This window comes from Pollicipes pollicipes, unplaced genomic scaffold, assembly GCF_011947565.3.
Source record: "Pollicipes pollicipes isolate AB1234 unplaced genomic scaffold, Ppol_2.1 Scaffold_4002;HRSCAF=4701_pilon_pilon_pilon, whole genome shotgun sequence".
NCBI lineage: Eukaryota > Metazoa > Arthropoda > Thecostraca > Pollicipedomorpha > Pollicipedidae > Pollicipes > Pollicipes pollicipes.
The window spans coordinates 24,992,532-25,016,449 of NW_023596420.1; the positions used below are offsets into that span (position 1 = coordinate 24,992,532).

Genomic DNA, 23,918 nt, shown 5'->3' on the forward strand with positions numbered 1-23,918 from the left:
GTTGGGAACAGGGATCCGCGCTTGAAGAGCGAACCGAAGCGGCGGTAAGCAAATAGGAGCATGGTAGATATATCGCCTTGGTAGCTGTTGTTTTTTTTTGTCAGTGAATGCCATTTGCATCCATGAATGTCACTTTCCCCTGATTTCGGGGGAACAAATGATGGCTTTGGGGGGGGGGGGGGGCAAACCAAGATCTGGGGAGCTACTTCATCTGTAAATGGCATGTTTTGATAGGGCATCGTGAAAGCACATTTGTGTAGGCTAAATAGAGGAACAAAATAACACTTAAAATTTGAGGGCAAGTGTCACCCCAGTCCATATTCCGCTTTTCCCTCTGTGCGCAAGCTATATCCACGCTGGTTATTTTCTGCTTGTCAACTTTAACATTAGGTGTAGCTTGGCATGGCATGAACAGTTCTGCCATACATATTTTGGTGGTGCATGAGAAGACAGAGTGTTCTGTTCATCTGGAATAACACAGATCAAGTGGTAGATTCACCACATGTCAGAAAAGTACTCATCCCATGGGCTTTCACATGCATGTGGGAGGGCCTACTGCAATCATGCAGGCAGCATGTTAAAAAAAAAACAGCCACTGCCCTGGTTAACTGACACTTCACTCTGCTGTGCTTTGTGACTCAACAGATGCATAACCTTTTTGCCTATGGTAGAGTGCATGACACCTGAGATAAATCTGATTTTTAAAGCAACTCCTCTGGCTCTGTTAATGGTAATGATTAGTAATAGCCTTATTCCTCAGAGAAATATCAGGAGAATGGAAATATACATGGATTGATATTTCAGCATCATGCCTGTATTGAAATGATAGCAGCTGTATCTTCTGCTGTCATTTTTAAAAAGGCATGCTGCCAAAATATCAACCCATCTATATTTCCATTCTCCTCATTTTCTGTGAGGATTGAGGCTATTACTACTGTCTTATCTATATGAATAATGTTTTCACTAATGCACTGAACAACTTAATGGTTAATGGCAATATTCCTGTGCAATATGGGGTGAGCAGCACAGTAACAGGAGACCGATCAATTGTCAATGTGTAGATGATACAAGAACCTATGCTTGTGGAGGTAGGCACCTTTGGGAACCCATGCCAAGGGCTGTGTAGCTAGTTTCATGCCTAGCTAACCCATTTGATAAGATCCATGGCAGTTCTAGCTCCATACAAAAGTTGATCCATACAGGTTTGGTCAAATGTGTTGGGGCCGCAGTGACTGCCAAACTGGATCATCAAGGCCTGAGGCCTGTTTTGGCCCATCCTGTGCAGCTTTTTGTGATAAGTTTCATATTTATTTGCAAGGGGAATGGGAAGGCTTTGTTTTTTGAAGATACCATAACAATTAAAAGGTGTATCTTATCACAGAACACTTCTGAACTTGTGATTGATTGCTCCAATTTTGTGAGCTTTTGGCAAGTGTAATGGCTCAATTGGGCTGGGCTTTAGTGAAAATGGCATTGCTGTTGTGGTGAGACTTGCCTGGTGTGCAGTCTTGCTTGTAACTAATGGGAACGTATGATTTTTCAGGCAATGGCTGCTCCGGTTCGATTATATGATGCCCATTACATTCCATTACCATCACAGGGTAATGTCTACAGCTTGGCATTTCTACAAGTGGACAGGGGAGTTACAAAAGTTCTGGTGGCATCATTGAAAAGAAAAGTGAGAGCAAATCGCATGTAAGAACCCTAACAGTCTGGCATGCTGGCTCATCTGATAACACACATGAAGTGTTTATTGTGTAACAAAGCAGCTAACTTATGCCATTGCATTGTCACTGTAGAGGTATTTTGTTTTCCACAACCCTCAAGGTGCTGTCCTGATGTCTCTAGCTCTGATTGTGAAATGGGGAAAAATTAAATGATTAACAGCTGTGGTCCATCTCAACCGTCGATTGAGGAGTTAACATTTTTCTGGTAACTGATGATGTCACAACTTGTGCAAAATTCTCCAAAGATCACAACAATTTTGGAATGACTTCAAGGCTGTTTAGCACCTGGGATCATGTTTAATCTTAGAACCGGCACCAACTGATAGAGCGTGTTCTTGGGTTCCAAAATCAGATATGGTGTTGACAAAGGTCGAGGGCTAATGTCGGATGAAGGTCAGATCACCCCATCACTTGCAATTTTCCTGTTTGTCTGGCTTGGCATACAAATGTGTTTGATGTGGAAATGAGTTAGCTATATGGTCTTACTGCTCACAAATGGTCTTGACAAATAATCTTGTTTCAACACCATTTGGAAAGCTGCCCTCATATTTTTTTCTGACAATGGCCTGTTGTGACCATGTGCAAAGTGACCAGTGCTGACAGATAGTGAAACAAGTTGATTTATTGCTTCAAGGCAATGAAACGGATGAATTACATCAAAGGAATCTGAAACAAGGGAGGAATCTTGGTTTTGCCGCATTTTGAGACAAAGATCGTTTTTTACAGGCCTACTTTGATGACATCTCAAATCATTGACCTGACCTAACATCAAAGTTATATTTGATCCACAATTTTTCAAACCGATAGTTTGTCAGGCTCTGAAATTTAGTGAAGGTGACAGACATGGTCTGCAAGTTCGCGAAAGCCAGATGGGTTACTTGTAACCCCCAGATGGTCATGGGTAAATGTGTCGGTCTTTTTCACTGGGCGCCCAGCAGTAAAACTCAATTGTCTTCATGTATTGTCCCAATTTATGTGCATCTTTACAGTGCCCTTTATGGCGGTTTCCCATTGTCATATAACTTGTTGCAGCTTCACCATACGTGCCATGACTTGCCCGGTCTCGTGCTCGACTCCTGCGGGAGTCGTAGTCGGCTCCGAAATCAGCCAGACTTCTGTCAGTTCATAGGTAAAATCAGTTAAATCAGTTAAAAATCAGTTATAATCATCATAGGTAAAATCAGTTCCTTTTAAAATAGAGCGAGTTGGATCGGGAGTTGAGCCAACGTGATCTGTCTGACTCATTGATGAGTGCACTCCGGTAAAAAGGTAGGTAACAGCTGTTGATCTGTCGTGCGTTGAAGCTCGTGCACATCGCGCTCGTGATTGTGGATGTGCAGCAAAGGGAACGTAGGATGCATTATAAGCTCTCATGTTAAAAATATCCGACCCTAAACACACCAGGAGGTTATAGCTGAACAAATAAATCAGGCTATCAATGAGATATGTTAATTCAATGACCGTCGTTCCAGACAAGTGGAAGTGACATGTCAACAAGGTTTAGCACAAATGATGTGCTTTGGTTTATGAGCACCCCTTGTACGTTGGGTTCAAGCCGCTTTAAGCGCTCGCCTTTTGCACCTGGCCGCGCTGGCTGGTGGCTGATGGCAGTGGCTGCGCTGAAGGTCAGGTCTGGCATTCCTTGCTCGGTTGATGGGGCCAGGGCGCACCCTGTCGGTCGAATTGTATCAACTTTAAGTCAGAGGAGTCATTTCAAAACTGGAACGTGCTGCTCAGAGTCAAGGTGGGAATCGCTCACCTCACTTACTAAGTGCCAAATCGCCAGGTGTATTCGCTGGAGTATGTTCACGACGCGCGTGGAGTTCTGCATCCCACCGTCAACGAGATTCCCTTCACCTACCTGCCGGAGGGCTCTGAGATCATCTCTATCGATGCATTCAACAAGAGCGAGAACAGAGAGGAAATGGTGGTGGGATTTGCCATCATCAAGGTGAGCGAGGCGTGGTGGGGCACGGCGAATGCCTTTAAGCCGGTATGGGCTACGATGCTCGTGTTATGGTGTTGATGATAGGGGCACGTGTGAGACGGGCGTGGGTGGCTGGGGTGGTGCCTGCCCTTCATGTCAGGGTGAGAGGCAAGCGACGCCATGCTGTACCCTCAACAGCTGACGGCGTGGCGAAGCCCTAATGGAAAAATAAACGGAACGACAGTTTTAATACACGTTATGGTCAATTGTATACAAGCCAACATATAGCGAGTAGATAAGATCGTCGCGTCGCACCGTTGTGCGAGTCATGCAGACGTTGCTCTGAACGCTCTGATTCACGCTGCTGAATGCAGCACACGGTACCGGTATTGCCCGAGGGAGAGGGCAGGGCCGACCCGCGGCTGTCAGGCCGGTGTGCGGTGCTGAGCGGTGACCGACCCCGGCTGTCGTGACGGCGTGAGGCGCTGGGCGGGGCCGACCTCCGTCTGTTGTGCCGGTGTGATGTGCTGAACGAGGTTTCCGACCGCTCCGATTGGTTGTCAGGGGATAGAGCAGTCGGTCAGGCGGCAGTCACCAGGTCACGTCCGCTGTCGGACGCCGATCGGCCGCTAACTGGACCTGACCTGACCTGACCTGACCTCACTCCGCCCCCTACCAGGACGTAGACCGCGGCGACGGCAAGACGTCACAGTACCTGAACATCTACAGCGACTGGGAGCCGGAGTTTGGCGCCAGCCCGCTGGAGACGCTGGCGCAGAACTGGCGCCACGTGGAGCTGCCGTTCATCCCGTACCAGCTGCAGCACGCCGTCGTCGACATCAACGGCACGCTGGACGTGAGTGGTTGCAGTCGGCAGCCAGCTGTTTGTATGCAATTCCTGTAGTGTTCGGACGCACAGTGCTGACTCTCGGGCCTCTTGAGATGTCAGTATGCTGCGTCGCAGTGACCGTACGCCTGGGTGGGGCGTCATGCGACCAACGCAGGCGACACGCCCCAAAAAAACTGAAGTCATTATCATGCGCAGGGCGCGAAGGCACGGGGGGGGGGTCACCGTAGGTCGTGGGGCTGTCATTTTTGGGGAAAAAACGTAATCGTACGCCGGAAGCCGATAAGAATCGAAGCTATCCCTTCCGCCGTGTTCCAGCCCCTTCGTATTCTTTGTCTCTGGGGTCTCAAAGGGTCGACCGTAAACTGGAGCTAACGATTTGTCAGTCCCGTGCCGGGGACCAGACCCTTCACTGATCAGAAGAGCACATTTCCATCAGTAGTTTTTGTCACTCGGCGCCAAATCACATTCATTTTGTTTTTGTCTGGTTACGCACTGTTTTGCATTACAGACCTGTTTCCTGCTGAGTGGCAGCGACAAGACAATGCACTTGTATTGCGAGGATAAGCCCAATCAGAGCTTCCGCGAGGAGCCTCTGGAGCCGCTGTTCCCGGAGTTTGCCGACCTGCCATCTGTCGTCCTGTGGACGAACTTCTACAAGGACATACCCGGACTGTGGGTGGCACTAGAATGTTGTTTGTAGGAAAAACGATATAAACTTGTGTGTGCATACGAAACACTTCAGTGGACACCAGTGGGTCCCAGCCATTCCACAGACCTTTCGTCGATGGACTTCGAGTTGCCAAAAATTTAACTGCACGGTTCTAAATGTCACCTAGCTGTTCCTTATTATGCAGTCTTTTAGTACCTTGACCGTCCTATGCCCTGGTTTGACAAAGGTCGCTATTCTGGGTCGCGTCCTGTCCCGTGTCGGCCATCGCGGGTGGTCCGTCACAGTGTACCGCCATCACCGCTGCAGCCTGGCCTCGGCAGACCTCCAGCGACCGCCGTCTTCCCGACCTGGCACGCTCAGACGGCCCCCTCCCCCGTTGCGCAGGCGCGTGACGGCCCTGGCGTGCGAGGGCGGCTACATCCGGGTGAGCGTCGTGGACCTGTCGCTCCTGCGCGTCACGCACGTCTGGTCCACGACGCACGACAACCCGGTGACTTCCGTGCGCCTGTTCACCCTGGGCACGCGACTGGAGGCGCCCGAGTTTGTGCGCGCGGCGCTGCGCGACCCGAGCGACCTCGCCACCCCCTGCCGACCACCAGCCGCTGCACCTGCTGGTCACCAACGCGCTGATGCCGTCGGCGGTGTACAGCGAGCTGCCGCTGGCGCCCGGCCGGCCGCGCCGCGCCGGCATCTGCTGGCCGACAGCGACGCCAGCGACGTGGTCACCTGCTCCTGCGTCTGCGACATCAACATGGACAGCCGCAACGAACTGGTGCTGGGCACCTACGGACAGGTGGGTGGCGGTGGCCCCTCCAACTGCACGGGTGCTTTAGGGACATCAAGCCCTTTGAGACTTTTCAACAAGACGCACAAGCGGCTTTGAATTCCGAAGATATTGTGGGTTTCTTCTCCTCTTCGCCCTTCGCTCTGCGGCGAAGCCCATGATTGACATTTCTGTACATCTCACGGGTGCAGCTGTAATCTTTGTCACGGTGGGGGGCAACCCGGCTTGTTGGAGCTGAAGCTGGAGCTGGAACTCAGTGAAAGCTCGTCACGCTGATTCTTAACTTGCCGTCAGGAGCTACCCCTACGTTGCGAGCTGTGGGGGAAAATGCGGGCCGAGGGGATGGGGGTGGGGGGGGGGGGGGGGGTGGGGGGGGGGGGGGGGGGGGGGGGAGGGGCGTGTCAGTAGACCCCTTCTTGGTTGCGCCTTGGTGCACCTCACGTGTTGAAAGTGGATCCTGGTGGCGAATGTTCGTCATCACCATCGTCCGAATTACGGCTACTCCGTGACCGGGTCAGTCGTGTGGAAGTATTCGCTGACAGCCGACGCCGACATCTCCGCCGTCTCTCACCAGGAGATCCTGGTGTACAGCCTGCAAGGCAACACGTGGGCGCAGATCTGGCGCCACAGCTTCTCGCAGCCGCTGCTCGGGGTCACTTACGTGGACCTGATCGGGGACGGCATCAACGAGCTGGTGGTGCTGACCAACCACGGGCTCCAAGTGCTGCAGGTGAGTCCGTGGATCGCTGCTGGAGTTGTTGAGTTGGTGAGCTGCGGCGGCATGGTCGGACGCTGGCTGGGCCTTAAGTGCGTTGGAAAACGACATTGGTCATAACGCTGCCGCGGGTGGCTTCAGAAATCGCGCTTCACTTGACTGCAAGCTGTTGTAGTGAGTTGGGACATGAAAGTTGCGTTGTTGTAAGGAAATGCAAGGTGCCGTTGCGATGAGGGAGATGTGCGTCGCATCTGTCGCTGCGTTCCATTTGATGACGAACCCTGGACTGTAGTGACAACCACCGTTAGGCCCATTTTAGGCTGCAATACTTCGATTTCAACTCGCTTCGAAATACGACGTGCGATGGCTGGATGGATCGCTATTCGTAGGTAGTTTGATTGCCCCAAACGGAACATCCGTTGTTTCTTCGGTTGGACCGATTGATGTGCCTGTTGGTTATCATGTCCAGTGCACCTGGGTAGCGACAGGATGATCTGAGTGCACAGTCCCGGCTGCGCCCGCCGATCGCCGGTGCTGCGCAGCTTTTGCCATCGAATGCGCGTGGGCGCCGGTTTCGGGCCGCCAAGCCTGACCTGACATGACCTGACCGGGACCGGTGGTCGGCAGCACGACACGCGCGAGGCGGCCGCCCTCTGCCGCCAGCGGCTGGAGACGTTGAGCGGTCTGACCAGCGGCGACTTGGGTCGGCTGGTGGAGGCCGCCCGCCGACCGGCCGGCCAGCAGCAACCCTGACCTCGGCCGACTAGAAGAGATCCTGACCTCGGCCGGCCAACAGTGACCTTGACACCGGGCCGCGATGCCAGTCTGCCGCCCGTTGACTAGGGACAGTAATCCAGCCGCCCGACAGTAACGTGAACCGCGTGCAGCACTTCACTTTAAACACAGTGTAGATGTTTTCTACGTCGAAACATATCGGTTACCGGTGGTACAGCTGGCGGCAGCTCGGGCTGGGTGGCGCCACAAATGTCGCCCGGGCCGTGGCGACAGAAGTCGTCACGACCGCTGGCGGTCGCGTCTTGAGACCAGGCCTTGCGGGCCGCACTGGCTGTGACCTGGCGGAAGCGGACGCCCGCAAGGCCGGGCAGGGCGCCGCGGCTTCATCCAGGCGGGGTCAGTCACGCGGCCGTCCGTCACCACGCTCACATCGCCCAGTATTTGTGCCTCGTTAGTTAGTCAGCACTGGTTATAGATCATGACAATCTTGGATTGGAAAGGAAGACCGACTTGTTTGCCATTGTATGCTACGTTGTTTCTTCCCGTGTGGCATTTGGACATGGTGAAAGCGACGGTGATAATGTGACTGGGATCGTCTATGTCACGCCGGGTGGAGGCCGTGTGCACATGAGGCTGTTCAGGTGATGTGCAATTGCAGCTGAGTAATCAAACGTCTGTGTGGAGCTGATGTCACCGGTCCATTAACCAGGCTGGGGTCGGAGGGCGTACGTGAATGTTTGTGAGGCGAACGTACGCCTTCTGAATAACAAGGACCGACGTGGCTGTGTTTATGGGGGTACTCTGAGCCGGCTTCAAGGCTGCCGGTGAACGGTTCGGGTGAACACGGAGCCCGCTATGTCATATGTTCTGTATTCACACTATGGCTGCAGTTCATTAGCAAACTATCACAGTTCGAAGGATGGCGCCCCGACGCGCACGACAGACAGCTGAGCACCACGTGAGCCCCGCCTCCACCCGCACACGGCCCACACCTCATGCCACGCGGAGTCCCACCACGGCCCACACCTCACGCCACGCGGGGCCCCAGCACGGCCCACGCCTCGCGCCACGCGCGGCCACAGCACGGCCCACACCTCGCGCCACGCGGGGCCACAGCACGGCACGCATACGCGGGCAGACGCGTGCCCGGCTACCGCGGCCGCTGACGCTAAGCGAGCACGCAGCGCCCGGTGGCCGCGCAGTGGCCCGACAGGCGCAGCATCTGCTCCCAGTCGTAGCCGAACAACTCGAAGTCGAGCCGAAATCGGTGGCCGAGGCGCGCCACGGTGGCCGGGTGCACGGGCGCCAGGTAGCGCCTGGCGTGCTCCTCCAGCGCCGTGCTGTTGCGCTGGAGCGCGTTCTGCCGCGGAATCCTCACCGACGAGTAGATCTTCATTCGGTGCCACATGTACTGCGCGGAGGTACCGGCATCAGCGTCAGTCGAGACGGCGGGTACGGATCAGACAGGAAGCATGGGTCAGACGGGAGGCATGGGTCAGACAGGAAGTGCGGGTCAGACAGGAAGTACGGGTCAGACGGCAGGCACGGGTCAGACAGCAGGAACGGGTCAGAACGGCGGGTACGGGTCAGACAGCACGTACGGGCCATACGGCGGGTACGGTCACAAACTTCAGACGACCAGCAAGGGTCAGACGGTGGGCGGCAGATGCCGGGCACAGGGCAGGCGGGCGGGTACGACGATTGGGACGGCGGGCAGCTTGCTGCATATAGACCATACACTGGCGGCTGCGGTGACCCCTTTGGTCGTTCTCAAAGACTGCACGGTGAGAGCGCGGAAGGTTACGGGTAAAGCGTGCCGTTATTGAACAGTAAAGGCGAAGTTCATGACTCGGGGATGAGCAGGGCTTTACCAACCTTCACCGCAACCGACAATAACGACGAACAGGCAACAAGTCAGGTACATTTGGGTGCTGTGCAAGCCGTCATCCCGGCTCAGATGTAAAATCCACTTAAGATTGAGTCAGCTGTTGCGGTGCTGCATGCAGCTGGCGGCTCCGCCCCACTGGCCGTGACATCGTTCCCCGTCGGTGACCCCCCGCCGGCGGGCATGGGCTCAAGGGATGCGCGAGCTAGCTCACCTTGAAGTCATCAGCGCCGGTTTCCAGCATTCCGATGACGTCATAGTCCATGTGGCAGGGCGCGCACTGTCGCCAGTAGGGCGTCCAGTGACTGTCGAAAGTGTCTCCTGCCCGCCGGCGACGCGCAAGGTTACAGGCGTGGGGATTAGCGCGCGCAGGCGAGACTTGTCCGACGCTCATCCTACGCCTCAGGTCACCCATCAAGGCCAACTCGTGTAGCCTCAAACGGGATGAGTTGGCACAATGCTGCTGCTTTCTTTGCTTCTCGTATGAACATTTGTGGTCATCGCGAGCTGTTAAAACAAACACTGTAGAATGGCATCGTGGAATGAACTACGAAGCTGACATCATCGACTTTCGCATTAACTGGATACTCGGAGCAAGCGCTGCGTCTCGTCACCATCGCTCTCGTCAAATGTAACCGGAGTCGCCGGTACCGACAGCTCCCGGCACGGAACCATCGAAACGGACGGCCAAACGGACGGCTGCCGAGGCTGTTTGATCGACCCACCGGTGGGCTCACTGGCCAGCACGAAGTCGAGGAACTCGGCGAATGTGGGCACACCATGTCTCTGCTCCACCTGGCCCCGGTACTCGGCCAGCTGGGCGTCGTAGTCTGCCAGCAGGGCCGTGTCGTTCCCGGTGCCGGCCCTGCCGGTGGTAGCTCACGTTACCGCAGTCGGACACGCCGGCTCGCACCGGACAACACAATGGTGCACCCGGGCCTCGCCGCTGGCGCACACCGACCGCACCGGGCGCCGGCGGTCGCTGCTGGACACGCCGATCCGCACCGGGCGCCGGCGGTCGCTGCCGGACACAGCCGGTTCGCACCAGCAAGCGTCACGCAACCGCACGTCCAGCCATTGCAGGACCTGCATAGTACGCAAAGATGGTAAAGTCCACCATTCCTATGGACGTTTCGTGACCGTGCTCGTTGAGCTGTCACGAACACGCGCCCATTGCAGGTCATGGCGTATACTGGGCATTGTCTTTGTGCGCGAATGATAAGAGTCCTCGCTGGAAAACCATTTCAACGAACTGACACAAAGCAGCGCGACCTGATTTAGAGTTCGAAGCAGCTGTTACCGATCGCAATCGTACCCCATTGCGCACCATAGGCATCGATCACGTCTGCTCTTCACCTCCGCGTCAGCAAGCGACCTTTACAGCTGACTGATGATATCGTTCGTTGTAAAAGGTAGCGCGGCTGTTTGCTGCGCCGCATCACGCAGCACTAGCATCTGCCGTCGTCGCTCGGCGCCAGCTGGCGTACCTGAGCAGCTCGTAGACACGCTGGCGTATGTAGAGGTCCTCGTGGGTGGCCAGTATGGACCTTCTGAGCGCCAACAGGCTGGGGTGGTTGGCGCGCACCACCTTGTCCTCGTAGGCCGAAATCAGACGCTCCAGCGGGTGGCGCACGAACATGAACTTGAAATACTGCTTTTTAGCAAGCTCGAACTGGCCCGGCTTCTGTGCAAACGGGAACGTTGTATGATTAGACGGGGGATCAGACAGCGTACTGCAGATACACGAAGCTATGCATACATTTAAAAGAGGATATGCAAGTCCATGGCTTACACTCGAGCTAGCGTGACCGGTCGCACATATCAAACAGCGCTTTGGCCGCTGCGGCTTTCCGTTCTCTCCTCGATCAAAACACATCGGTTTGGCGTCAGTGCAAGGCCAGGCCGTTAAGGTCTAGTCCCAGTCTCGAGCCCCTAGCCGCGGTTTCAGTGCATGTTGAGCGTGCCCTTTGGCTGCTGACACATTTTATGCTCCTTACGCAGGGTCTCAAAATTCAATATTTTGGGTGTAAAATACACCTTTTAAGGCGGTTTTTGACTTGTTTGAACTACTTCGTATTTTCGGTCTCCTATTCCTGGATAGATGCATCACGTCAACGTTCCTGCAAGCACCACTTTGGCGTCAATAAAGCAATGTTACACCAATCTATTATTCCCGACATGTACTCTATAGCAACACAAAGTTACGAGGCTGTTGTATTCATATCTTTTCGGCCGAAGCTCACAGACAATCTCCACTTGAAATCGGCCTTGAACTCAATAAATTATTCTACCATGCGAAGGTCTTTTTCTATTGCGGCCTTCCGAAACAAAGGAAAACAAAGACTGAAATGACACTTAAATTTCTAGCACAAATTGCCAACAGCTTGGGACAATGTCCGCGCCAAGAGTTTGTCTACACCTAATGTCATTGTTGATTTTTTGTTGTTTTTTTATCGCTTAAGATTCATCTGGAAACCTTCATTTTACTACTGGTGTTGCGGCGCTCGTTGATGTCAGATGTCAGAGAAGGAATTTACATCAACTAGGGAGGAACAACTAAAGTAACAAGCGTCTTGATATTGTACGCATGAAAACACGAATGCGTTTGCATTCTTAAATTTCTGCGGATTTCAGTCTCTTTTCGGGATTTGGCGAGGACATTTCAGTCTCCGTGACACTTTTTTCTAAGGCGGGTCTTGATACACTGCTCTTACATTAATAGAACGGAAAATGCTGCATTTAGTTTTGCTTCGCGATGCACCGAAAAATCTGGCCTGATTTTGACGACACCTCTTGGAGGCAAACGCCTTCAGATTTACACCATTCGACTTAAAAAAAGTGCGCCTTTTGTTGCTGAAAACTGCAAGGGGCAGCGATCAGTGGTTGCAAAGGTATTTGTTTCTAAGGAGTGCAACGGCCGGACCTGGCCAGACCGGGTCTATCAGATACAAGGTTCTCACGCTGTTGACATAGGACTAGCGTGGGCAGTAACCGAGCTCGTTATGCAACCCATCAGCTCAATAATATCATCGATGGCAGACTTAAGTTAGAGCTGGATGTCGTATCCAGTGAAAGCTAACTTTTCCGACAATCTTGCGACTGGCTTCTTCCGATATATCAAACACAACTGAAAGGGGCCACACCATTCACATGGCAGCAAATAACAAAAGTTAAAGCGAAGGCTTAATCGATGACGTGATTCCAACACACCTAGCATCGCAGATTCTCTATGCTCGTATATCAGCTCGGCAATAGGCATGTTTGCAGACATTTAAGTGGCCTGCGCGCCGTCCAGGGGTCAAAGGTTGCCGTTACCCTCGCCTGACTCATTCTGCGACCGGTCGTCGGCTCCAGTGAAATTGAATTCATGAATGCGTCTTCTCACGAATTGCTAATGCACCGCATTACTAATGCCAATGTCAAATTCGGTTTACTTTCTCTTGCTCCAAGGCTTTCGTTTTCACGGTCACTGTCTGACTAGCGAGAGGAATCATGAAATGTCAGCACCATTGAAATTTGAGCTCAGCAAAAAATATCATGAGCTTGAGATCACATTGGTTTCTTTACAACTCTCAGTGATTTCAAAAGAGGTTACGTTTTACTTTGGAATGCTGCGAATAGCTCCCAAATGCAATGATGAGCTATGACATTCGTTTCTTTTAAAACAAATACTGCAGTCCTCGTAGATGGTTGCCCATCTATTAGATCCAAGCCGGCAGCGATCGTTACCTGAATTCCGGTGATAATCCTCTGAATCCATCGGAGTAAGAAACGAGTAAAATCACTGAAATGGTGCAAATGAAAGCAACAAACCCTGGCAGGTGTAAAAAGCAGCGGTCTGTGATGGGTTTGTCGAAATTCGTGCGCAGCTTCGGTCTGATCTCACTGTCCAATGAGCGAAAACACAAGGCTGAAACGATCGGCACCGATCGCCGTTAGTTTGACCATTTCGCCGCGCTCAATCGCCCAGCCATCCACCGCAGTCAATGGGCTGGCCAATCAGCGCCAACTGTCGCCGATGACCGCCTGCAGTGTTCTGCTCATTAGAAAGTGTCAGCAGCTCTCCGAACACAGGCGCTCAAGAGATGCGCCGATACTGGCTGACGCGGAGCGAAGCAACGGCTTCACAGCACCAGCGGAGAAACCGGCGTGTGGACCGGGACTGGGAGCACCCCGGCACAGCTCGAGGCCGCCGGAGAAGAGCAATGTACCGAGGACGGCCAGCACTGGCGTGTGGACTGGGACTGGGAGCACCCCGGCACAGCTCGGGGCCGCCGGAGAAGCGCAATGTACCGAGGACGGCCAGCACCGGCGTGTGGACTTTTTGGGCTTCAATTTTGACAAAACACATGCGAGAGCACACCATAAATGTGCGGCGCACATTTGTACCCTATGCGTTGCTATACCCGGTGTGACTTTGGCGTTGCATAGAAATGCAGTCAAATTGATGGCAGTAAGTTGCAAAGTGTCAATGCATCAAACTGCACGCTGGAATTTTTAACAGCGATCATGAAAACTCATAAAGATCGTAAGTACACACCAGCTGTTTGTGATGACATTAACACTAAGAACTGTACGCTTCTCTTGTTCATGCCAAGCATTGATTAAGTGTCGCATGCGTGGCGTTCATTTGTTGCTGCGAAACACGCTTCATGAATGGATCATCAAGCAATTCCAATTTCAAGGTGCTGTCATTTAATGTCTTTCCTATGGTCAAAAATGGGGTTTTGCGGGATGACGCCTACGGTAATCGTCTCGCCCGCCGCTTGTTTCGCGTCAATTTCAGTGATAACGGTGCTGTGCACAATCTTTTGCGCCCGATTGGTCAAGTCACATTCATGCAGACCAGGCTCATCACCCCTGTTTTTATGAGTGTGGATGCGAGCCGAATAGGTCTTACTTGGGCTATGACGCAATTTTCAGCTCGATGACACGTGACGGCTGAGCCAGGTCGGCCAGGCCGCCTTGCCAATCACGCATTCTGTAATCACTGATCGAATGTTGATGTGGGTTTAGTATCTAGAAACGAAATTATTTTAAGATTGTGCGGCATGTCTCTTAAGCAATTCGCGTGCACAAGTTTCTTCATCAGGCAGATTCTTCCTGTGTCCTGAATTTCTCTATGACCACAATTTTACTATTTTAGTTGATAAACGTGGCAAACATACAGTTATTGAAAACCTCTACGTGTCAGATTGGGAAAAAGTCGATCGGGTGGGCTTGAGAAAACATCCGATTTACGGGGTAAGTTCGGTGACAAATGTGAACACTTTTGCGAGCTATTTGGTGACGAAATTGCGGAAATGGAAACAGATGACGACAGCACATCCCAGTTGCGCGAAACTCAAAGCTTAGTATTGGTCTGTAATTAGTATTGGTATTGGTCTGGTCGCTACCGCTTGCATCGTGAGCTTGTGCAGAGTGCATGCCGAAATATTGATGTTAGCGCTGCATGAGCAAACTTCACCAGGCGGTCAGTCTAGTGCCGGACACGTGGTCTTCCCTGTGCCTGAAGGGCGCTCCTGAGACGGGCATACGGCCCCCTCTGTGCCGGGCACCCGGCCGCTCCTGTACCGGACATCCCGCAGTCCCAGCGATCGAAATAGCGACGCTCCAGTGAGCGGCTCACCGTCGCTGCAGTGAGGTACTGGCGCCGCACACTCTGTTAAGATAATGAACATTCTAATGGCACAGTCCGATTAATGCAACAAGTATCTCACGTATTGCTCTTTTTGATGAACTCGTGGTATGTGGCTACTAGGTCCCCGGTCCAAAGCTGGAACATAGGATGGGCTGTACGTGAATATACCCATAACAGGTAGCGGATAAATTCTGTTGGTGATTATGACACGTGCTCTGTCCAAATGCTACTTCAAAAAGTGGCAATTTTGATCCAGGAGCGGCGCTGAAATCAGAATAGTTGCTAACCACTAAGCAAAGTCCCCACATAACGAAACAGTCGCAGCGCCCGCAATCCAAATAACTACCAATCTCACTAAGCGCGGCTCATTACGAGGACATTGACTCGTTATCCACGTGAACTAGACCATGGAAAATATTATCCTTTGTTGGATTTGATTGCTTTTTTTGGTGGGAAGAGTTTCTCAGGCGAGGACTGTAGTTGCTAGAAATCTGAACTTTGGGCATTACGGAAAGCTATGAGATTCATTGCAGACACTGCAAATATAGACATGGGCTGTACCCGTGATTTGAAACAACATAGCAATTCTCAACTTAAGGTAACGCAGTTTCTAACATCAAAGAGAGTGTACAACTGATTGCAAAGCGGTGGAGAGTGATTTTGTATGGATGGAATGAAACCTGGTATAGTTCTTTCTCCAAGAGTGGCATTGTCCCAGAATGTCGTGAGACGGAGCATTGGGTCTGTTATTTGTCATTTATTGTCGTGATGTCGTCGCTGACCAAACATGTTCTTGACTTTCTCCGCACACACGACGTCTTAAGTTTGAACCGAACCGACATGTTCGCCGGCCTGAAGCCCGCGGCGCCGCCCACTCGTGCACTTAGACCTACGCCTCAACCACTGGGGGTTTTGGCATGACCGGGAAGAGACATTTTTAGGAAGTTTTGGCAAGAAGGCGTTTAGATTTCGACGATATGGTGTCGGAGTGAAGCAAGGCCGTCATAATAACGGGTAATGACGGACATCATTTTACACGGAAACTTATTTCGAATTACGATAAAAAAGCGTAACTATCTGCGTCGTGGCCATTGTGTCTGACTGATCTGTGCTGAGATTGCAGAAGTTTCATCAGACGCCTATTGTTTTATATGTTCAGCGTTTTCACCACACATCTTCAAGATCCACACCATTGACCACTTCATACAATCCAAGGTTTTGGCCGAGGCTGACCTTTTGTCGGTCGCAGCAGTGGCGATCCTGTTCAGTATTCTCCCCGGCTTTATTAGTCTCTTCTCCCAAGCCAGCTGTCATCATTCTCCTCACCGCATTCAACTAACGTGCAGGAAAAGAGCACACACGACTAAAACTGAAAGATGGCTGAACCTTTTGACTAAAACGCAAAACCTACTCAATGCGTTTGCCGATTGCATGCCACAGACGATTTTCCCGATTAAGTTTTTATCATTCACTTCCTTCAGCAATTTTAAGCCTATAACGCTTCATTGTTTGTGCCAAACAACAAATTTCTCTGCCTACGCAAGCGTGACTTGAAGACGCATTGTTTGTTTAAAGCATTTACCAGAAGACAATTACAGACCAGACGTGGCGCGTTTTACAGTCAGGGCGAGCATGGGTCAGCTCAGTCGATCACCATGTAACTATACAAAATAATGCGTCACGCCAATGATGTGATGTGATATGGCTAGTGATAAAAGGGTTATGACATGGCCGGGGGACATATAACCAGTTTAAAAACGGCGGTGTTAAGTACCCATGCTGTCATATTTTGAAGCATGTGATGACGAATGGAAAAACATTTTCGAGAACCAGTTTTACACCAATAAAAGTTTTCGTCGCCAATTTATCGCTTTTACTGGATTGCAAGACGCGACATTTGTGACCCTCGGGCTCCACTGCTGCTTGATATCCGTGGGACTAAGAAAAGAATCAGCTGGGAACAGAAATGCATTGAATGGGCTGGCTGCCAGTTTCCGAGGTTTCCGACTGTGTGACGAATGATCGATGATCAATAGCGTTCCAACACTATCTTTGTTCCTAAATCAAGCTCGGTTACGGAGATATACGTACATACAAACGCGGGTGAGTGTATGGTACGAATTAGAGGTCATAGAAAAGAACCAGATGGGAAGGGTCGAGGTGGCCGTGGCCAGGGGTGTCGCCACGCAATTTTGATAGGAGGGGACGGACTATGGCTAAAAGTGGACCAATTCCCCCGTGCCCTCACGTTCCTGCAACGCCGGTCTCACCCCGTACTTCTCCGATAGTCCCTCTGCTTCTAAGAGAATGTTTCTTAATTCGCCATCTTGGATTTCATTCTGAAGAAAGAAAGTCAGATATGGGGACAAAATATCGAACGCAAATATTGACCGAGTGAACATGCAGAAACTGCAACGCGTTGACGCGCTAAACATCGACCCGCAAAATATCGACATCGCACAACGTCGACAGCATAAATATCAACAATTGGTATGAAGGTTCTCGTAACACGGTGTAGCGTAGGAAAACATGCGGACCTGAACAAATGATTCATGGACAAACTAATTTGTAACGGCCATAGCCACATATGCGCCCGTATGTGGGCGTTAGGTGTTCAAGTACCTCGCCAGGAACATGATGTAACAAAAATGTCCTTTTATCTTCCAAAATATTTGGCCTGACCTCACAGGCCACTCGGTGATGTAAAAAAAAACTACAGCTAAACGTGATTGTTCGCATCGTCCAAAAACTTTTGTTTGCCCTTGCTCAATAAAGGATGATGTGGGATGGAGGAAGCATGATAGTTGAATTGGCCCGGCATCTCACACATCAGCGGAGTCAAATCGCTTAACGCTCTCGGCATCCAAGGGACAATACATTTAATCTGTCCTTTTTCCAACTGCTTCTTTCATTGATCAAGCAAAATTGTGGCGTATGTTGGCACGCCTCCCTCAATCACAGGGAGTGGCAGCCACAGAGGCCTTGTATGGTGGCCTCTGTATGGTGTCCATAGAGGCCTGACATTCCGTGCAGGGCCGTCTTTTGTCGAAAATGTTTGCGTTGTCGTCTTAAACTGGGTACCACACCTAGCTGAGATATTTACGACAGCACTGGAGCCCGCTACTTGGGGGTAAATAATTCACGTCTTCCCAAGTGGGGAGGAGAGGCAATAGTCATTTTTGGTTACTTGTTTCCAGTCAACGCCTGTCGGGTCACTGCTAAGTTTCAGAAAATTGAAGCCTCTGACTATCTCCACACACACCTGACCCACCCTCGTGTCGTTGCAGCAGCTGGAACGCCCAATGCTACCAGATTCCCCTGTTTCGTTTATTCCCACGCCGCAGGCCTCTGAGAAAGAGGGTCGTCGCACGGCCACGGCCGAGAGCCGTCCGTGACCATTTACACATGTTCGCTGCAGAATTTACAAACAAACTTACGGGTCATATTCGGGCGGAGCTGTGCTCTCGCGGTCACTACATCCCACACCACCGCACCATGCAGCCGTGATGGTGACACGCCTGTCCCGGCCAGCCGGGGCAGTGACCGGCTGGGGGTGCAGTGGTGACGCGCACCAGAATACTCCCCTCAGTGCAGCCCCACTCCAGGTCATGAAGGTCGCACTGTCAGCTCAATTACTGTGCATAGCACGCCGCGGTCCAACACGGTGACCCTGGCTTTCACGATGCACGTTCGAGCTGATATGACAGCAGGCCTCGATGTTATGTAGGTATAAGAGGGCTCCTCTCGGACTCAGACTTCCTTTCCCTCCCCAATCGTTGGCACTGAGCTGTGCTGCCTACCTATTGGGGGTAAAGGCACAATGGCTTGTGGGCGCGTATACTATTCCGGCTTGATGATATAGTAATCTAATCAGAGCGAGGTCGCAAGCCAAGTGAGTTTTAAAGTCTGATCAACTAATGTGGCCATTTTGTACTTTCAACGACCGAGCACGGTCCGGCTCGGTCAACTACGCCTTCGACTTGTCTATATGTTTGCAGTCACTTACTGTATTGTCATGCGATCATAGACAACCAGTGGCGCGTTACTTTAAATGTTATGGTGCAATACTATTAATGATTTTGAACACAGGATTTTCTGCAAGGCAAAAGGAAGGACACCAAACATATTTACGGCTAAGACCTGCCCTTTTACGTTCGTATAAGCTCTGATGACGTGTGCACACCGTCGTCGCGCGTTTTGTGCACAAAACATTGTGCACAAACATTCGTAAAAGTCCTTATGACGTGTGCACACCGTCGTCGTGCGTTTTGTGCATAAAACATGGACCATCCGCTTCGGGGCATTTAAGGAGAATGTTCCACATTTAAAGATATTAAAGCTTATGAATAGCTAATAAAGATAAAGATAATGATGTAATAAGCTCACTTAAAACTATCGACTTCACAGACAGGCGGTGTCTGTCGGGGATCAGACCCATCGGGCCCCGGAAAACAAGAAAGCTGGGGTTCCGAAGGGTCAAGGGCCTCTTGGGAGAGTACTGTTTGGCTCACTCGGCTCGAAGAAGAATGAGGTACTGGATAAGTAACACTCTTGTGTTTCTTTGGAAGAAAGAGGTCCAGACAGTAGCCAATTGCTCAGTCTAGGTGCTCAGTAGACCCCCATGTGGCAACTTCGGAAAACCTCTGGCAGTTCTACTAGAATCTTTCTGGTCAACTAGGGTACACTGCCTTTATAGCTCCTCAGAATTTATTTTGCCTCTTAAAGTCCCCTCAGAGCCCAAGGGGCTCGGGATATTAACCAAGGGCTCTTTGCCTACCGCTTCATAAGTCACATTGTCTGTCCAGGGCCCTGTGTGTGTAGGGGCCCATCTGGCCGCTCAATGAGCCGTTTTGGTCGCTAACGATCTTTCTCGGGCCACTGAGGGGCCACTCTGGCTATTAAGGTAGCCCCTTGCCAGTGGCTTTCTCTCGGATTTCTCAGGAAGACAGGGACGGAACCCCGAATGTCATAAGGTCTCTTGCGTTGGTGGGATCCCCTGCTAATAACAAAAAACATGGAAGGGGCCATGAGACGGTGGAAGGACCCCTTGTCAATCAGGGGTCCCAGCACCGAACAACGGCTGGGACCCCTGACCCACACATTTTATCTGGGGCACACACGTGTCGACCTGGGGTCCCTGTGCCATTTATTGAACCCGGTACGCCAAGGACCTTAGATGAAACCAAGGGACCTTTCAAAGTCGATGAGGGGTTTGCACGTCGATCCAGGATCAACCGTGCCGGCCAGAGGACCTTCGGAGTTAGGGAGGGGACCAATGTGTCAAAACCCCATTCAAATATGGAACAAGCCCTTTAAGGACTGATGCTACATCTCGGCAACCGCAGAAGGTAAAGACGTGAAATCATCTGCCCGATATAGGCTAATATGCTATCCAAAATGATCAGGTGGTCTCTGCACCTTCCAACCAATAGGTGTGTGGCAGTTGCCGAGAAACAGTTGTCAGGATTACGACACGCTTTGCTCTAAACCGAAAGCAATGTCCTACGGATACTACAAAGAAGCAGAGACGAGCCCGATGAAATAAATACCTATCTGTAACATAAAGCAGGAAATTCGGACCACTCCTCTGCGGTTTTTTTCGCGCAGGATTTGCGTGATGATTGAGCTCGGTCCCTGAAACTTAACATGTTTTACTAACTTTTCATTACCCAACCGATACTGCGACTTTCACTTTTGAATATTCACCATGCGCAGTTCCAGGGCTGCCTGCGGATGGAATGCGTTTGGATCTCTCGTGATTTTCATCTTGATTCAGATGTGCTCATTAGACAAACAATGCATTCTGCTCCACAAACAAAGAGAACTCAATGCATGGTTGCAAACATCCGGGCGCGAATGTTTGCAAGCTACTCTGGCAGGAAGTAGCCCTGCACAATCCCGGTGCTGCAGTGGCCACTCACGCAGACCATTCGGAGGGGAGAGTTCACCAGCCGTCCTGGCACTGTGACGGTTCGTTCCCAGGGACGGTGCAGGGCGGGGGTCGCCGGGTGAGGGTGTCGGCACTGCTCGCCCGATGCCAGACGCCCTGCGGAGCTGACCACGTGGTCAGCCGCCTGCCATGAGCCTCTTCTACAGTCTCTCTCAACTTTCTCCGAGCGCGGCCGCCCACTCCTGCCCCAAACTGAGTGGATGATTGGTTTGAACTATGGCGAAATGAACCAAGGGCGAGCCCACGTCTCGCCATTCTCTCGACGCCCGGGCCGGCACCAGGCGCGCAACGCACGACCCAATGACGAAACAAAACAACGTACGGAGTATCCATCAGACGCGGATTTTCAAACCGACCGCGCTGCTGTGTATCAAGCGGTAACTCATATGACTTAGAGCATGCAACATGCAACATTGCAACATATTGTGACCTATGCGTACTGTACTAAGACCAAGCAACCACACCAATAGATGAGGCAGATGACCGCTGGTTGGACCAGACTTACTGGTTTCTACAGGTCTTCTTCCGCACCTAGCTTTCAGATTGCTTGAAAGCTTTCATAAATTTAATCAGGTGTTTGAAAATGAAGCCAGGCAGCTTTCACAGAGCCAGGTGGCTACATAACCAGGTAGCGTAGCCGGCAGCTTTGTCGCACGACCTATCCTAAAGCCTATCCTCTGGTCTCTCTGCCTGGTGGTAACGCAGCAGTAGACCTTGGAGCCGGAGCCGTCCTTGGATTGCCGAGGACCTTCTGAAGGGTGAGCCGCCGTGCACCTGAACACGCGATGTATACCGTCAGGCGTAAGAGGTGCTGGGTTCTAATCCCCATGCAGGCGCCTAGACAGACTGGTGGATCTGGCCACTGGCGGGAGCGCCGCTGAAAGGCCTCAGCCGATTACGACGACGGCACAGTCGGTGCCGCCTGTGTCTGCAGCACCGTTATAGATGGTCACGGCTGGCGGCACCCTTGCGGGAAGCTGACTCATCCCCGACCTTCTGTGATGCCGCGGCAGAGGAGAGCGACCTGCCGCTCCAACCGGAGCGATTCGTTAGCTAGCGGCTGATCCGCTCACACACTGCCGCCCCGACGAATGGTGTCGTGCTCATGTAAGCAGCTCCCTCCGGCTCACACTGCCGTCCCGACGAATGGTGTCAGCTCATGTAAGCAGCTTCTCCGTCTCATGCTCCAAAATGGGCACCCAGAGGGGCTATCAACTTAGAAAAATGGCCGTAAGTTAAACAGACGAGATAACATTTCGCAAGATTACCAATGCCAAAGTGGTACCATGTCAAGGACATGTCTGCGCGTTCCTGAGATCGGATTACTACATGAGTAGCAATGACATATTATGACGTCTAGCCATTTGCATGAGGACTATAATCCCTGCAGCTTCTGCAATGCCGTTGGAATTAATTTTTGATATTAAAGGATATGTGATCAAACGATTGAGGATGTGTTTAACCCAGCAATTATGTGCTGTTTAATCTCCATTATCCATAAAACTGTCCAGCGCCTGTTTCAACAGCTACCCGGCCCGCTGCCACGCATGGTTACCTCCAGCCAGGTGAGCATGCACTCCCGTGAGGCTCACCTAGCTGAGAGGTCGACAGAGAGCGGTGTCGGTCGACCGGCGGGGGCGTGCCCGGCTCCGGTCATCATGCAGCGAGAGGTGGCCGCCCACCCACGCCGAAAGTGAAGGGGAATAGGAGAGGTGCCAATGTCAGCCGGCAGTGAGCCGGCCGGCGCTAGACGAAGGCCAGACCGGGAGCCGGCGGGCTGACACGCCAGGACCGTGGCAGGAGCTGACGGGCTGACACACCAGGACTGTGACAGGAGCCGACGACGGGCTGACACGCCAGGACTGTGGCAGGAGCTGGCGGGCTGACACACCAGTACTGGTTGGAGCCGACGACGGGCTGACACGCCAGGACCGTGGCAGGAGCTGGCGGGCTGACACACCAGTACTGTGGTTGGAGCCGACGACGGGCTGACACGCCAGGACCGTGGCAGGAGCTGGCGGGCTGACACACCAGTACTGTGGCAGGAGCCGACGACGGGCTGACACGCCAGGACCGTGGCAGGAGCTGGCGGGCTGACACACCAGTACTGTGACAGGAGCCGACGACGGGCTGACACGCCAGGACCGTGGCAGGAGCTGGCGGGCTGACACCCAGTACTGTGGCAGGAGCCGACGAGCTCGGCACGCATGGATCGCGCCAGAAGCCGGCGGGTTTCATATGTCGGGCCGAGATCAGGATCAAGCCAGAAGCCGGTGGCCCGGCACGCCACCTGGCCACTTCGGCGAATCACAGGACCTGCCCGCAGCCACTCACAGATCACCAGCCGCCGCCGCACAACAACAGCCGAAAACAGTTCCTTACCAAAAAAAGATAAGCCTATGTCGAGCTTGGGTAATTTGGATGTGGTTCGCTGTAAAATCCGAAGCGAACTGGAAAGGGTCTGTTTACAAACCTTCGTGATGTACTCTACGCATGTATTTCGAAAGTCTGTGATGGACGTATGCAACTGGGTAATGTCTTTCCACTTGTTTTGACACATTTCTTGTGACAGGACAGTTCATTAAGCAGTATTGCGATGATTATGGGCAATTTTTGCATTATTGCTTTATCACATTTCACTGTGAAAGGACAAAACGGTGCGCCATTTATCAAGGACTTTTGATGAACTACCAGAGTGGGATGTTGTGTTAAGTTCGGTTATCAGTGTTCCAAAATTTAGATTGTTTTGCCACCCTTGCATTTACCAGCGCCGTGATGTAAGCATGGTGTTCACATTTGTAATTTTTGCCGGCGAACTATGAACCCCATAAGCGCTGCTCTTAAATTCCACGCTTGAAAACTGACCCAGGATTGGTTAAGAACGTTCAGTTCTCATTCTTATCGTTCATCTCCTCTTTTTCCTTCGGATGCTTTCCGTTCCCTTTTACTTCCAAGTGCGTTTCTATTCTTTCCAGACCTTTCTTATTTGTATCCCCCCCCCCCCTCGCGGCATCGTGATTGTACCATGCCTAGG

The 23,918-nt window shown here is 52.0% G+C and overlaps 2 protein-coding genes across 2 annotated transcripts in view; one reads left to right on the forward strand and one right to left on the reverse strand.

The window, feature by feature from the left end:
- Positions 1 to 8,574, forward strand: LOC119094279 (KICSTOR complex protein kaptin). The gene is made up of 10 exons (XM_037217351.1): positions 1 to 44; positions 1,544 to 1,695; positions 3,514 to 3,678; positions 4,334 to 4,510; positions 5,013 to 5,176; positions 5,559 to 5,822; positions 5,880 to 5,967; positions 6,533 to 6,688; positions 7,301 to 7,376; positions 8,525 to 8,574. The coding sequence occupies exons 3-10, from the start codon at positions 3,652 to 3,654 to the stop codon at positions 8,572 to 8,574; spliced, it is 1,002 nt and encodes a 333-aa protein (XP_037073246.1). The 5' UTR covers positions 1 to 44; positions 1,544 to 1,695; positions 3,514 to 3,651.
- The window catches only part of LOC119094280 (histone acetyltransferase Tip60), a 22,918-nt gene continuing 7,267 nt past the window's right edge, over positions 8,268 to 23,918 (reverse strand). Inside the window, exons 8-11 of the mRNA XM_037217353.1 lie at positions 10,781 to 10,977; positions 10,019 to 10,158; positions 9,508 to 9,614; positions 8,268 to 8,819 (exon numbers count right to left, since the gene is read on the reverse strand). Coding sequence (XP_037073248.1) covers positions 8,577 to 8,819; positions 9,508 to 9,614; positions 10,019 to 10,158; positions 10,781 to 10,977 — 687 coding nt within the window. The 3' untranslated portion in view covers positions 8,268 to 8,576. The remainder of the gene's footprint in view (positions 8,820 to 9,507; positions 9,615 to 10,018; positions 10,159 to 10,780; positions 10,978 to 23,918) is intronic.

Bases quoted from the DNA above. Each gene is read 5' to 3' on its own strand.
- LOC119094279 (XM_037217351.1), top strand. From the start codon at position 3,652: ATGGTGGTGGGATTTGCCATCATCAAG. The intron at 4,511-5,012 runs GTGAGTGGTTGC...TTTGCATTACAG, and splicing joins ACATCAACGGCACGCTGGAC to ACCTGTTTCCTGCTGAGTGG. The intron at 5,968-6,532 runs GTGGGTGGCGGT...GTCTCTCACCAG, and splicing joins TGCTGGGCACCTACGGACAG to GAGATCCTGGTGTACAGCCT.